Source organism: Ursus americanus, chromosome 2 (genome assembly GCF_024610735.1).
Source record: "Ursus americanus isolate L20-20 chromosome 2, mUrsAme1.1.p, whole genome shotgun sequence".
NCBI classification, from domain to species: Eukaryota; Metazoa; Chordata; class Mammalia; order Carnivora; family Ursidae; genus Ursus; species Ursus americanus.
The window spans coordinates 6,390,044-6,403,081 of NC_142128.1; the positions used below are offsets into that span (position 1 = coordinate 6,390,044).

Below are 13,038 nucleotides of genomic sequence, written 5' to 3' on the forward strand. Positions count from 1 at the left end.
TAGCCAGGCAGCAGCCACGTCAAAACAGTGGGACTTTATTTCTGTGGATCCTTTGGTGTCGGATAAGGTGTGGACTCTGTCTAAAGCTTTCCCCGCATTCAAGACATTTATAAGGCTTTTCTCCAGTGTGAGTCCTCTGGTGTGTAATGAGGGTTGCGCTCTGACTGAAACGTTTCCCACACACAGAACACCCATACGGCTTCTCGCCGGTGTGGACTCTCTGATGTTTAGAGAGGTCTGAGCACCGTTTGAAGCTCTTCTCACATTCTTCACACGTATAGGGTCTCTCCCCTTTATGTATCCTCTGGTGTCTGAAACGGTTGGAAATGCGGCAGGTCTCCCCACATTCGTTACACTTGAAGTGTTTCTCTCCAACATGGATTCTCTGGTGCCGGTTGAGGTGTGAGCTCTGTCTGAAGCTATCCCCACATTTGGGGCAGGTGTAGGGTTTCTCGCCCGTGTGTGTCCTCTGGTGTTTAATCAGGGCGGCACTCTGACTGAAGCTCTTCCCGCATTCTTGGCATTCATAGGGTTTCTCCCCCGTGTGGATTCGCTGGTGTTTAAAAAGGTCAGAACGCTGTTTGAAACTCTTCTCACAGTGATCACATCTGTAAGGCCTTTCTTCACGGAATTGCCGCTGGGTCTCAGAAAGACCTGCCCTTCGAGAATGTTCCTTACTGTCAACAGAGCTGTGAGGTTTCACCCTCTGACGTTTTACTGTGTCTCGACTCTGTTTACAACTGTCCCCCTGTTTGTTCCTGTTAACGGGCCTCTCTGCTGTCTGGATGTGCTGACAAGGAACAAAGTTTGAACTTTGGGCACTGTTCCCAAATTCATTATTTTTGGAGTCTCCCTCCTCTGTCAGATCATTCTTGAGATCTGTGGTGCGGGTGAGTCCTTCCTCTTCAGGAGAATTTTCAAGTTTCAGCAGTGAGGGATTTCCTGACTGCTTTTCTACCCTGTTCTCGTGGGTATCACCACACCTAGAAAACAGGGGACCCTTCCTGTGGGACCCTTCTTGTAGCTGCCCCTGTGGCTCTACTTCTTCTAAAACTTCTTGCTTTGGAATAAATTCTTTGTTCTCCGTTCTGGTTTCCAAACCTGGAACATTAAAAAGAAAAAAAAAAAAAAGGCTAACATTTGCAAGAGCGAAACAAGCAAGCACCTGCAGTAAAATAACCCCCCAAAATATTCTCCATGAACCACTCCCCAAGTTAAATTATTTTAATCAACCTGTCAGATATGCTCATATTTACCAGTACGAACCCCATTTCTTTCCTTTTATACTTGTGCCTACACCCACAAACCCGTCTCTTTTCTCCCTGCCCACTCCACTGTTCTAGGAGTCACTATGTCACAATAGAGGCATATCTGGAAGGGGTATCAAGAAGGGCAGGACAGCCTGTACCCCATGAATGAAGGATAGTTTGAAAAGAGAAATTCTACTCATGTGATGAGCTATAGTAACAAACACACAACGTGTCTCCATTATCTGGAGGCAGGGTCTGGGTGGGAGACAAATCTCAGAGAGACTGAAAGTCTTAAAGGAGGGGCGCCTGGGTGGCACGGCGGTTGGGCGTCTGCCTTCGGCTCAGGGCGTGATCCCGGCGTTCTGGGATCGAGCCCCACATCAGGCTCCTCCGCTGGGAGCCTGCTTCTTCCTCTCCCACTCCCCCTGCTTGTGTTCCCTCTCTCACTGGCTGTCTCTCTCCCCATCAAATAAATAAACAAAATATTTTTAAAAAGAAAGAAAAAAGAAAGTCTTAAAGGAGCAGTCAAGCCACCGGATTCCACCCTAATCCAGAATTTTTGCAGTTTACACTCCAGGGAGACTGAACCAGATATATTCTGAATTGGGGACATTGGGCACAGATGAGAACAGGGGATGGGGACCACTTTCCTATCGGGAGAATCAAGTGAAAATGGACACACAGTTGGGAGAACCTCAGTGCACTGTTTCCTGCTTATGCCCCAAACTGTGAGCTCCAAAGCTAACACCGTCCAGACAGAAAGGGAAGGGATTTTTACGGCAGGAATTTCATAGGTTTTATTCCCTATTATGTCCCCAACACCAAGAACAGCACCTGGCTTACTGCAGACACTCAAAATAATTGTTGAATAAATCTCTCTGTGGTAAAACTTGCCAGCCCAGGCCTGACATATGGGAATTCCCAAATAAAACAGCACCTGACAGCCAAAGCAATGCTGAGAAAGAACAAAGCTGAAGGTATCACAATATCAGATTTCAAGATACACTACAAATCTGTAGTAATGAAAATAGTACAGTACTGGCACAGAAACAGAATAGAGAGCCCAGAAATAAACCCACGCTTGTGTGGTTAATTACTCGATGACAGACAAAGCGCGAGTATACAGTGGGGAAAAGACAGTCTCTTTAATAAACCGTGCTGGGAAAACCGGACAGCTACACGTAAAAGAATGAAACTGGATCACTTTCTAACACCGTACATAAAAATAGATGCAAAATGAATTAAAGACCTAAATGTGAGACCTGACACCACAGAAATCCTAGAAGACAGCACAGGCAGTAATTTGTCTGAATCGGCTGTTTTCTACATATGTCTCCTGAAGCAAGGGAAACGAAAGCAAAAATAAGTTATTGGGATGATATCAAAATAAAAAAAGCTTTTGCAGAGGGCACCTAACTGGCTCATTTGGTGGAGCATGTGACTCTTTGGGGTTGTGGGTTCGAGCCCCAGGTTGGGTGTACAGATTACTTAAAATCTTAAAAAAAAAAAAAAAGCTTTGGGGCACCTGGGTGGCTCAGTCAGTTAAGTGTCTGCCTTCGACTCAGGTAATGATCTCAGGGTCCTGGGATCGAGCCCCGAGTTAGGCTCTCTGCTCACTGGGGGGCCTGCCTCTCCCTCTCCCGCTGCCTGCCACTCTGCATGCTCCCTCTCTCTCTGTCAAATAAATAGATAAAATCTTAAAAGGAAGGAAGGAAGGGAGGGAGGGAGGGAGGGAGGGAGGGAGGGAGAAAAGAAAGAAAGAAAGAAAGAAAGAAAGAAAGAAAGAGCAGGGAAGAACCTAATGTGATCAGTCCACGAGTTCCAGCATCCAATAAAAGAAATCCCAGAAAGAAAACAGGAAAAAAATGAGATAAAAATAGATAAGTAGGGGCGCCTGGGTGGCTCAGTCGTTAGGTGTCTGCCTTCCGCTGAGGGAGTGATCCCAGAGTTCCGGGATCGAGCCCCACATCGGGCTCCTCCGCTGGGAGCCTGCTTCTTCCTATCCCACTCCCCCTGCTTGTGTTCCCTCTCTCGCTGGCTGTCTCTCTCTGTCAAATAAATAAATAAAAAATCTTTAAAAAAATAGATAAGTTTTTAAAAAATACTATAAAAAATTTCTCACAACTCATAGATATGGGTGTCTATGTTATAAGGAAAATGAATGAAAAAAACCCCTCGGGGCGCCTGGGTGGCACAGCGGTTAAGCGTCTGCCTTAGGCTCAGGGCGTGATCCCGGCGTGATGGGATCGAGCCCCACATCAGGCTCCTCCGCTATGAGCCTGCTTCTTCCTCTCCCACTCCCCCTGCTTGTGTTCCCTCTCTCGCTGGCTGTCTCTATCTCTGTCGAATAAATAAATAAATACAATCTTTAAAAAAAAAAAGAAAAAAGAAAAAAACCCCTCACATTAAGTCACATTCATTCTGAAACTTTACGTTAGCAGGAATAAAGAAGGGATCCTAAAGGCTTCTATGCAGAACAAAGAGATCACATACCAAGGATAAAATATCACAATGGCATCTAATTTCTTCTAGCAACACGGCAAGCTAGCCAAGGATATTCGGTCCTCAAAATTCAATGGTAATTTATGAGAGAGGGTGAGGGGAGCACCCGCAGGGGGTGGGTCAAAGAGAAAATCCAAGCAGACTCCATGCTGAGCCCAGAGTCTGACATGGGGCTTGATCTCATGACCACGAGATCATGACCTGAACCGAAATCGAGTCTGATGCTTAACCAATTGAGCCACCCAGAAACCCTGTCGATAAAATCATTTCTAATGGGAATCCAGCCATATTATGATCTGGATATGGGAGAGGAATAGAGACATTTTCAGATGTGCAAACCTTCAAAAACTTAATATCCTGAGTATATGTTCTCTAGAAGATACTGGAAGATGCTCTCCATCAAACTGAGGTGGGTAAACCAAGGATGAGAATGGTATGGGGTCTAGGAAAGAGAAAAGGAATTCCAGAGATATAGTGAAAGAAGGTTTCGGGACAACAGTTGTGTAACAAGCCTGGAGAGAAGCCCATTCACACTGGAGCAGAAGCTTCTGGAGGATTCCTCCAAGGGGAGTATGAAATTGATGGCGTATCTGATACATTTGAACATACAGTTTTACATTTTTAACAGGGAGCCTGTGTGTGAACTCACTTTCAATAGCTAGAAAAGCAGTGCATGCAAAACGAAGCATTATTCATTCCAGAGAAAACTAAAAGTGTGGAGTTTACATTCTAGAAGGGGTGGTCAGACAATAAAATAAACGTAAAATAAGCTATATAAGAAGTCAGAGCGTGATAAATGTTATGGACTAAGTCAAGGAAGGTAAGGGACCAGTCAGCAGTGTGGGAGGAGGAGACAGTGAAGGCAAACTGCAGATGGTCAGGTCAGGCCTCACTGATGACTGAGATCTGAGCAAGACTTGAAACAAGTCAGGGAGTTTGCTTAGTGGAGATCTGGAGCAAGACTATTCCAGCCAGAAGGATCAAATAGAGAAAGAACAGGACGCAGGATGCTCACCATGTTCAAGGAGCAGCAAGGTCAATGGGGCTGAAGCACAGTGAGTGAGGGGCAGAGCAGGAGAAAAGTGGGCAGGGTGATGGGGCCTTGTCATATTAGGCTTTTACTCTGTGTGAAATAGAGAGCCACTGCAGGTTCTGAGCAGAGGTGTGATGTAATACAGTATTTCAAAAGGAACACGTGAGCTACTGTGTTACAACATCACGCCATCAACTGAACCCCAAATGTTGACAAGGATGTAGAGAAAGAATTCTCACATATTGCTGATAGGTTACAGCAATAGGTTACAGTCCTTCTGAACAGCAAGATGGGCAAACATGCCTAAGTTTATTCTCTTTAGGAGTTGCTGTAAATGAACACAGAATGACTCAAGAATATTTGATGTAATGCTATTTGTAACGGTGAAAAACTAGAAGCTTTGATGTCCATTGATAGGACAGTGGATAAATGAATTCTGGACTACTCAGACAATGAAATATACAAGTGTTAAAAAAAAATGAACGAGAGCTACATGTGTCAACATGGATAAATCCCAAAAATGTAACGCTGGAGAAAAAAGGCAAGGTGCAAAAGAACCGTACAGGAATATATTAAAATACTGAAATCTTAAAATTTGATATACCTGGGTGGCAGATACACAGATGCCCATTATATTTTTTCTATTTTTCCGTATGTACTTTATTTAAAACGAACCAAAATAAAAAGCTGAATCTACCACCTACCAATACAGAACAGCAAGGTCCTGTTGGGTCACAGAAGAGACGCTAACAGCTCTCAACCTATGTGGGTGACTGGCCCTCCACAAATCCCACACAGCTTGAAACAAAGTCAGCACTTACTTGGCGAGACCAGCGAGACCGTGTTTCTACAGCCCTTCAGTGCGCTCTCCCGGCAGAAGTCCCTCTGATCTGGGTCCAGACGATCCCACTCCTCCCAGGTTAGAGACACAGCTGCATTGTCAACCGTCACCAACTCCTGAAACAACACGAGGCCTCCACTCAGGGCCTGCTGTCCCAGGACAGCATAAGTGACCACTAATCTCAGGATGAGGCCAGACTCCAGAGGAGTCTGCAGGAAGCCCTGGGAATCAAGTAACCACCATGGCTGTTGAGTCTTTTCCAGTAAGTTTTGTACTGAGTGGAGTTTCAAAGTAACAGAGACAGAGGCTGAAATTCTCTTATCCTGAAAAGGCTTTCTGTGGACGGTCTACACTAATGTGGGGAAAGAGCAAAATCTTCCTTTGAGTTATATCACTGTGATTTATCAAAATGGAAATCTGATATAGATTAAAAATATGCAGGTAACCAGGAAGTCCCAAATTCCAGTGCTGGCTCTGACCCTCTTTTACCTCATGTGTGAAACGCATACAAATAACTTAAGATGAAGGAAGCTCACTGACAGCAGGTGTTCAATGAAATGTACTTTCCCTTCCCTTGACCATTGCACAGTAAGATAATTATCCAGCAAGACGATCTTTGGAGATAGCTTATTTGGAGGTAAGTTGACCATTCACAGAAGGTAAAGCCACAGTTCTTAGACAGGGAAGGTTCTAACGCTGGTGTGGGGAGATGTCTGCCTAGGTTTCAGTGATGGGTCACAAATTGACTCCAAGGATCTCTCATTAAACGACAGGAAAGGGAAATATTTTTTAAATTTTCTGTATGTTATGTTTTGACATCTTAAAAAAACTCTTTCTGGTTAGGGAGACTGCCCTTCCCAGGGCTAGTCAATTCTTAGAGCAAAAGGCTTAGCCAAGACTACTTAATCTCAAGCCATATCTTCTCTACCTGGCCTATATACTCCAGGAGGCAACACTCTACTTTCTTCATTCTAGGACCACGTAAAAGGCCAACTAGGGACCAGCCCTATAGGTTAGAGCCTGCTGAAATTATTCAAACCCACCAATCCTAAACTGTTTCCCCCTGTCCTGCCTTGTCTTTCACTGGGAAACCTCAGTACAGGCTCTGGCCTACACCTTCCCTTATGTTCCAGTTTTCTGCCTCCTGACCACCCCTGCTGTCCTTCCCAGGAAGCTCTGAGCGTCATGCTGTGCCTGTTTCTAAGATCTGTAATAAAATTTGTTTTTTCCTGAACCTCTCCTCTGCTTCCTTGTAAAGGAAAACCACACTCCTGTGTCTCTTCCACTCTCAATACTCTGAATACTTTCCCTACAATACTCCTTCACTTCTGAACACCAGATGTAGGGGTTTTCCACACATCAGGCAATTTTGTAATACCACCTGGGTGTCCTAAAGTTTAACTCAATTCTGATACTATCTACCTGGATATAGAGTCAGATCCTACAGGTTAAGGGCTCGGTCCCACAAGACTATCCTCCCCTCCCAACTTTGGAAGCCAACTGCAAGTAGCAGGTCTCTAGGTTACCCACAATTTCTACCTGACATGGCCACAAATCAGAGGTTCCCATGACCTTCCCCTACCAATTTGACTCTTTGCTTGAAGAGCTCACAGTATTTAGGAAAACACTTAGGTTTACCAGTTTATTACAAAAAGATATGATAAAGGATAAACAGCCAAATGAACAGATACAGAGTAACGTCTGGGAGGGTCCAGAGCGCAGGAGCTTCTGTCCCCACAGAGTTGGGGTCTGTCACCCTCCAGGTATATGGATGTGTTTACCAACTCGTTCTCTGAATCTCACACTTTAGGGATTTTTATCGAGGCTTCATCACATAGGCATGATCAGTTAACTCCATTATAGCCCCTCTCCCCTCTCCGGAGTACCATTATCAACTGTAGCAGGAGGGGGTCGCTAAGCTTATAAAAAGTAAAACAAAGTGGTAGGGAATTGCTGTTCTAGCTTACGTAGTTAAGACATCAAGCCACTTTCCATCTGAATCTTTCTTCCCCAAATAATCGTTAGGCAGGAGGGTGTCTCACAATGGGTAAACAATACTCCCATGTTGGTTTGTGCTCAGAAGTCTATAACTCGAGGACCATTTCCTGGATAGATTTACTTGTCACTGTTTGCCACGAAAAGAAAGTTCCATACACATCCTGAAGTTCAGACAAAATGTAATAAGGAAAGAAGGTCTGAAACTCAAGGCATCCCGTACGCCTCTATTTCCTACACCCCCGCCACCAGAACACTTTCACTCCTCACCTGGGGTGAGGCCCCATCAAGCGCTCTCTGAAAAGCGCGCACCGCGGCCGCAGCCTTCTCCCCACTCTGCGGGCAGTGCCTCCGCACCCAGACCTGGAGCTCCCGGGGCAGGATGCTCAGGAACTGCTCCAGCACCAGCAGCTCCAGGATCTGCTCCTTCGAGCGCATCTCGGGCTTCAGCCACCAGCGACAAAGTTCCCTGAGCCGGCTTAGCGCCTCTTCGGGTCCAGCCACCTCCTGGTAACGGAACCGCCTAAAGCGCTGTCGCGACTTTTCCGGATCCTCACAGTCCCCGGGCAGGTCGGGCTCCTGACCTCCGGGTGAGTCTTCCTCCACTTTCACTATCAAAAGTCCATCACGCAGAGACGGCGCAGCGACCCTGGACCTCGCAGCTGCCATCCAGGCTCCTGCCTCAGCGTCAGTGACTTGACTTGCGGTCAAGCTCGAACTCATCTTCCTCCGACGCGTGCTGACTTTCCCGGAGTTCTGCCTTCAGGTGACAAGACAGCAAACCCTGCAAAATGCCTCGGAACTCATCGGACCTCCCCAGAGCAGCGGCTCCCGACTATCCAGTCCCCAACAGAGCCCTACCCTGCCCGGCCCCCTCGGATACTCCTCCCACCCGCAGGTATTCCACCCACAAACCGCTTCGGCCCGTGACAAAAAGTACTGAAAACCGTGCCGGAAGTGCGTCACCGACTCCCTGCGGCGCCTACCCCTCCCGGGCATTTCCGGGCCCTGTCTAGGCGCCCCGGAGGAGTGAGGTCCATCTCGGTGGTTTGCCGTCCCGCCCCTGCCAGAGATACTGTTTGTGCACCCTCCTGGAGGAGCTTACAGTCGTTTAGCTCAACAGAACTAAACGATACTCTTATTTTACAACTTGAATGTCACTTTCAAACACATTGTCCGTGAATAAAGTTTTGTAAATTTTGTTATATGAAAAGATAAAAATCCAACTGTACAGTGAGTGGTAAACAACCATCCATCCATGTGGTATTTGTTTATACAAGAAAGGTTTGTAGAGTACCTGCCACGCGCCGAGGCATCCTGCTTGACACTACAGTTACAAAACTGAGTAAACAGTCTCTATCCTCAGTCTCCTAGAGAGTCAGACGCTTAGATCGTTACAGGACAGGGTGGTAAATGCAATACTTTGGCATGTAGGAACAGTACATTTATATGACCAGGGGTGGAAATAATCAGCATGGCTGATGGGGAGGGTAAGGTGAAAGACCTCACCTAGGAGATCAACGCTTAAAATATCCATGTGGGCTGAAGACTTATTTTATTTTTTAAGATTTTATTTGACAGAGAGGCCCCAAGAAAGGGAACACAAGCAGGGGGAGGGGGAGAGGGAGAAGTAGCCTCCCTCCCAGGACCCTGGGATCATGACCTGAGCCGAAGGTAGAGGTTGAACCGACTGAGCACCCCAGGCGCCCCAGAAACTCTATTTTAAAAAGATCCCCAGGTGATTTGTATACACACGAATTGAGAAGCAGTGATCAGGTGAACATTTCTGACCAGCACAAAATTTAAATAGTGTGTGTAAATAGATTACCTTTGTCCTTACCGGGATACATAAATATTTTGTGTGACAATGTGAAGCAGAGCTGTATTTCAGGGGAAACTGTGGAAGGAATGGAGCTCCACCACAGGTATCCTGCCTCCAAGCATTTGAAGCTAAACTTTAATTCAGTTTGCAATAGGAATTTTGGAATTTTGGTCATTTTTAAACTTCATTTAAAAATAATTTATGATGTTGGGGCACCTGGGTGGCACAGCGGTTAAGCATCTGCCTTCGGCTCAGGGCGTGATCCCGGCGTTATGGGATCGAGCTCCACATCAGGCTCCTCCGCTACGAGCCTGCTTCTTCCTCTCCCACTCCCCCTGCTTGTGTTCCCTCTCTCGCTGGCTGTCTCTATCTCTGTCAAATAAATAAATAAATAAAATCTTTAAAAAAAAATAAAAATAATTTATGATGTTATTATTTTGACCCAGGACTTATTATGTGACTGTAACTCCTCATTATAGTATGTTTGAAAATATAAATACCAAAGACTTATTTAAGTTTCATGGAGATACCTTAACCTTTGGATCCCATGTAGTTAGAAAAGTCAGAAGCAGAAAATAATCTAGTTATTTAATAGAGGAAGATTTTTTTCTAGTAGTTTTTTTTCTTGCTTCAAGAAACACAATATATAATAAAAATACAATTATCATGTTTTACATGTTTCATATCCATTTATACTTCAACAATGTTCAGAAAACAAATCATGCAGATGAAATGAAAAATACTGTATATTAGCTTAACATTTACATTAAATCATCTGCATAATTTGTTTAACAAGTGAAGAATTATCCAAGTCATATGCTGTGGTAAATTCATTTTAAAAATTCATCTATTTAAATAAGTACAATTAATATCCTGATTTATGAATACGAAGTCCCAGACAAGGTCAGAATTCCATATGACAACTCTATGGACTAAAGTTTAAATTACATGGGGTGCCTGGGTGGCTCAGTAGTTAAGCGTCTGCCTTTGGCTCATGGCGTGATCCCGGCGTTCTGTGATCGAGCCCTGCATCAGGCTCCTCCGCTGGGAGCCTGCTTCTTCCTCTCCCACTCCCCCTGCTTGTGTTCCCTCTCTTGCTGGCTGTCTCTCTCTGTGTGAAATAAATAAATAAAATCTTTTAAAAAAAAGTTTAAATTACAAACTAATGATTTATCCAAAAGTTGTGCAAAAGCACAGGGAGTCAACCCATATTTCATGCTTCAGCAGCTAAGTGGCTGTACTAGTCTGTGATCTGTTTTGGTTAGACATTAACAGGGCAGGAAGGAGGTGAAGGCAGATTTTTCGGGATATATCTTTATGACAAATCCACTTCTAGAGAAACAACTTCATTATTCTCAAGGCTCAGGATTGTCATTCTAGAAATTTGGAGCAATATACAATAACTTAATGACATAACTGGTGCCACGTTTATATCTGATCTCTCCAAATGGTCTGAAAGTCTCTGGAAGGCAGAAGCTTTGTATAAGTCTACTTATTCATCTGTGTGGGATTGTTACCACAATCTGGCAGGATGTCAAAAGTTCTTTTCCCAGTATTACGGGACAAGACTTCCACTAGGGCCAGGTGGCCAAGGATGGACAAAGAAATTAAGGACAGAATGCAAATTCCTAAGTACAGGCAAACCTAGCTTCAGAAAATATCCATTTATATAACTAATTATGGAATCTGGAAGTGAATAGCAAGTACTGTGAGGGCAATACAAGCATTACATTCCCCCTCCCATCAGGTGGTCTGCTCAACAGCTGATTATCAGTCAGGTTCTACCAGCTCCTGCCTCTGGGTTGTGTGACTATGGGCTCTAATCATGATACACTGTCTCACCTTTAAAAAATGATTGGGAAAATAATTTAAAAGTGGGGCAAGGATAAACGGGGCCAGGGATAAAATGAGATTACAAGTTGCCTACTGTAAGCTCCTATGTACTGGCAAAAGATAGCTCACAATTTGGCTCTGAAAAGCGTCAGCAGTCAATGCAAGAGGAAAACAAGATCAGTTACATGATATGCAGTGTGTCTTGGGTAAAAGCAAACTCTTAATAGTAACTTAGGGAAAATCCAGCTATTCTTGATACCAAGTAGGAAGAGAAATTTCCCATGACTGCCCAGGAAAAGGACACTGTATGACATAGTGGACAGTATCTTAAGATCTCTTAATAAATAAAATTAGTGGATTTTAATGCCCTTTCAATGTTAGCTGATGTCGAGTACCAAAGCACAATTCAAAAAAGCTAATTCTGTGGAGGAAGAAAAAGAGATTTCCAGTACTAACTGGATCATCATCCTTTTCTTTCCTCTTGAGAGTATATTATTGTGGTATACTGCAAAAAAGGCCAAAAACGTAAAACAAAAAGTATAGTAATACACTTTGCTGTTCCTCCCTTCTAGAAGTGGAGTCTATTTCCCCACCCTTTAAATTTGGGCTGGTCTTGTGGCTTGATCTGACCAACAGAATGTGGCAGAAGTGACACTGAGTTTCAAGCGTTGGGATCAAGAATCTTTGAAACTTCTGGTCTCTTGCTTTTGTAACCTGCCACCACCAAGTGAACAAGTCTGAGCTAGGCAGCTGGGTGATGGGGAACGTGTGGCCCATATGCCTCCTAGCACTCCAACTGACAATCGGCCAATCCCCAGAGGGAGAAGTACTTATCTCACTAGCAGCTGACCACAGAAAAAAGGAGCCCTGCAGAAAAGTCACCCAGCCAAGCCTGGACCAAATCGCCAGCCCACAGAGTCATAAGCAAAATAAGTGGTTGCTTTTTTAGGTTGCTAAGTTTGGTGTGGTTTGTTATGTAACAAAAACTAACAGACATACTTTTAAAAACAGAGCAACCCAGTTCACAATATTAATAAAAAAGATAAAATACTTAGGAATGAACATAACAAGTAGGTGCAAAATATATGAAGAAAACTTTAAAACACTCCGGAAGGATCCAAAATTAGGCTTTTTTTCCACAAAGGGAAAAACATACCATGTTCTTGGATAGGAAAATCAACTTTGTAAGAAAGTCAATTCTCCCTAAGTGAATATAAATTAAAAATGATTCCAACAGAGACTTCTCTCTGGAACTAGAAAAACTGAATCTAAAGTTAAATTTGGAAAAGAACTTAAGCAAAAATACAGAAGAAACACAACTGGGGGCATTTGCCCTAAGAGATATTAAAACCAGGGGTGCCTGGGTGGCTCAGTGGGTTAAGCGGCTGCCTTCAGCTCAGGTCATGATCTCAGGGTCCTGGGATTGAGCCCCACATCGGGCTCCCTGATCAGCCAGAAGCCTACTTCTCCCTCTTCCTCTGACCCTCCCCCTGCTTGTGCTCTCTATTTAAAAAAGAGATATTAAAACCAATTGTTAATCCTCAATAAATTAAAACAGTCTACTATCACAGGGATAGGTCAATGTAACAGAACAGAAAATCTAGAAACAGACCACAAAACACGAGGATTTAGCGTATGATAAAAGCAGCATCACAAATCAATGGAAGGTAAAGACAGACTTTCTCATAAATGTTGAGACAACCGGGTAGCGATTCGGAAAGATCTATACTTCACACCGTACACCAAGATAATTTTGAAAGTA

At 44.2% G+C, this 13,038-nt stretch overlaps 1 protein-coding gene across 1 annotated transcript; it reads right to left on the reverse strand.

Moving 5' to 3' along the window:
* Positions 1–9,976, reverse strand: ZNF394 (zinc finger protein 394). Its single transcript, XM_045773873.2, has 3 exons — positions 7,892–9,976; positions 5,607–5,742; positions 1–1,101 (listed from the first exon to the last, which is right to left on the reverse strand). The coding sequence occupies exons 1-3, from the start codon at positions 8,342–8,344 to the stop codon at positions 20–22; spliced, it is 1,671 nt and encodes a 556-aa protein (XP_045629829.2). The 5' UTR covers positions 8,345–9,976; the 3' UTR covers positions 1–19.
* Between the last annotated feature and the right edge of the window lie 3,062 nt (positions 9,977–13,038).

What these genes read in the sequence shown, in the direction of transcription:
- ZNF394 (XM_045773873.2), bottom strand. Translation starts at nt 8,344, where the DNA reads ATGAGTTCGAGCTTGACCGCAAGTCAAGTCACTGACGCTGAGGCAGGA. An exon ending in TTGATGGGGCCTCACCCCAG is followed by an intron (nt 5,743 to 7,891) that starts GTGAGGAGTGAA and finishes GTGTTGTTTCAG; the next exon opens with GAGTTGGTGACGGTTGACAA. An exon ending in GGTCTCGCTGGTCTCGCCAA is followed by an intron (nt 1,102 to 5,606) that starts GTAAGTGCTGAC and finishes TTAATGTTCCAG; the next exon opens with GTTTGGAAACCAGAACGGAG.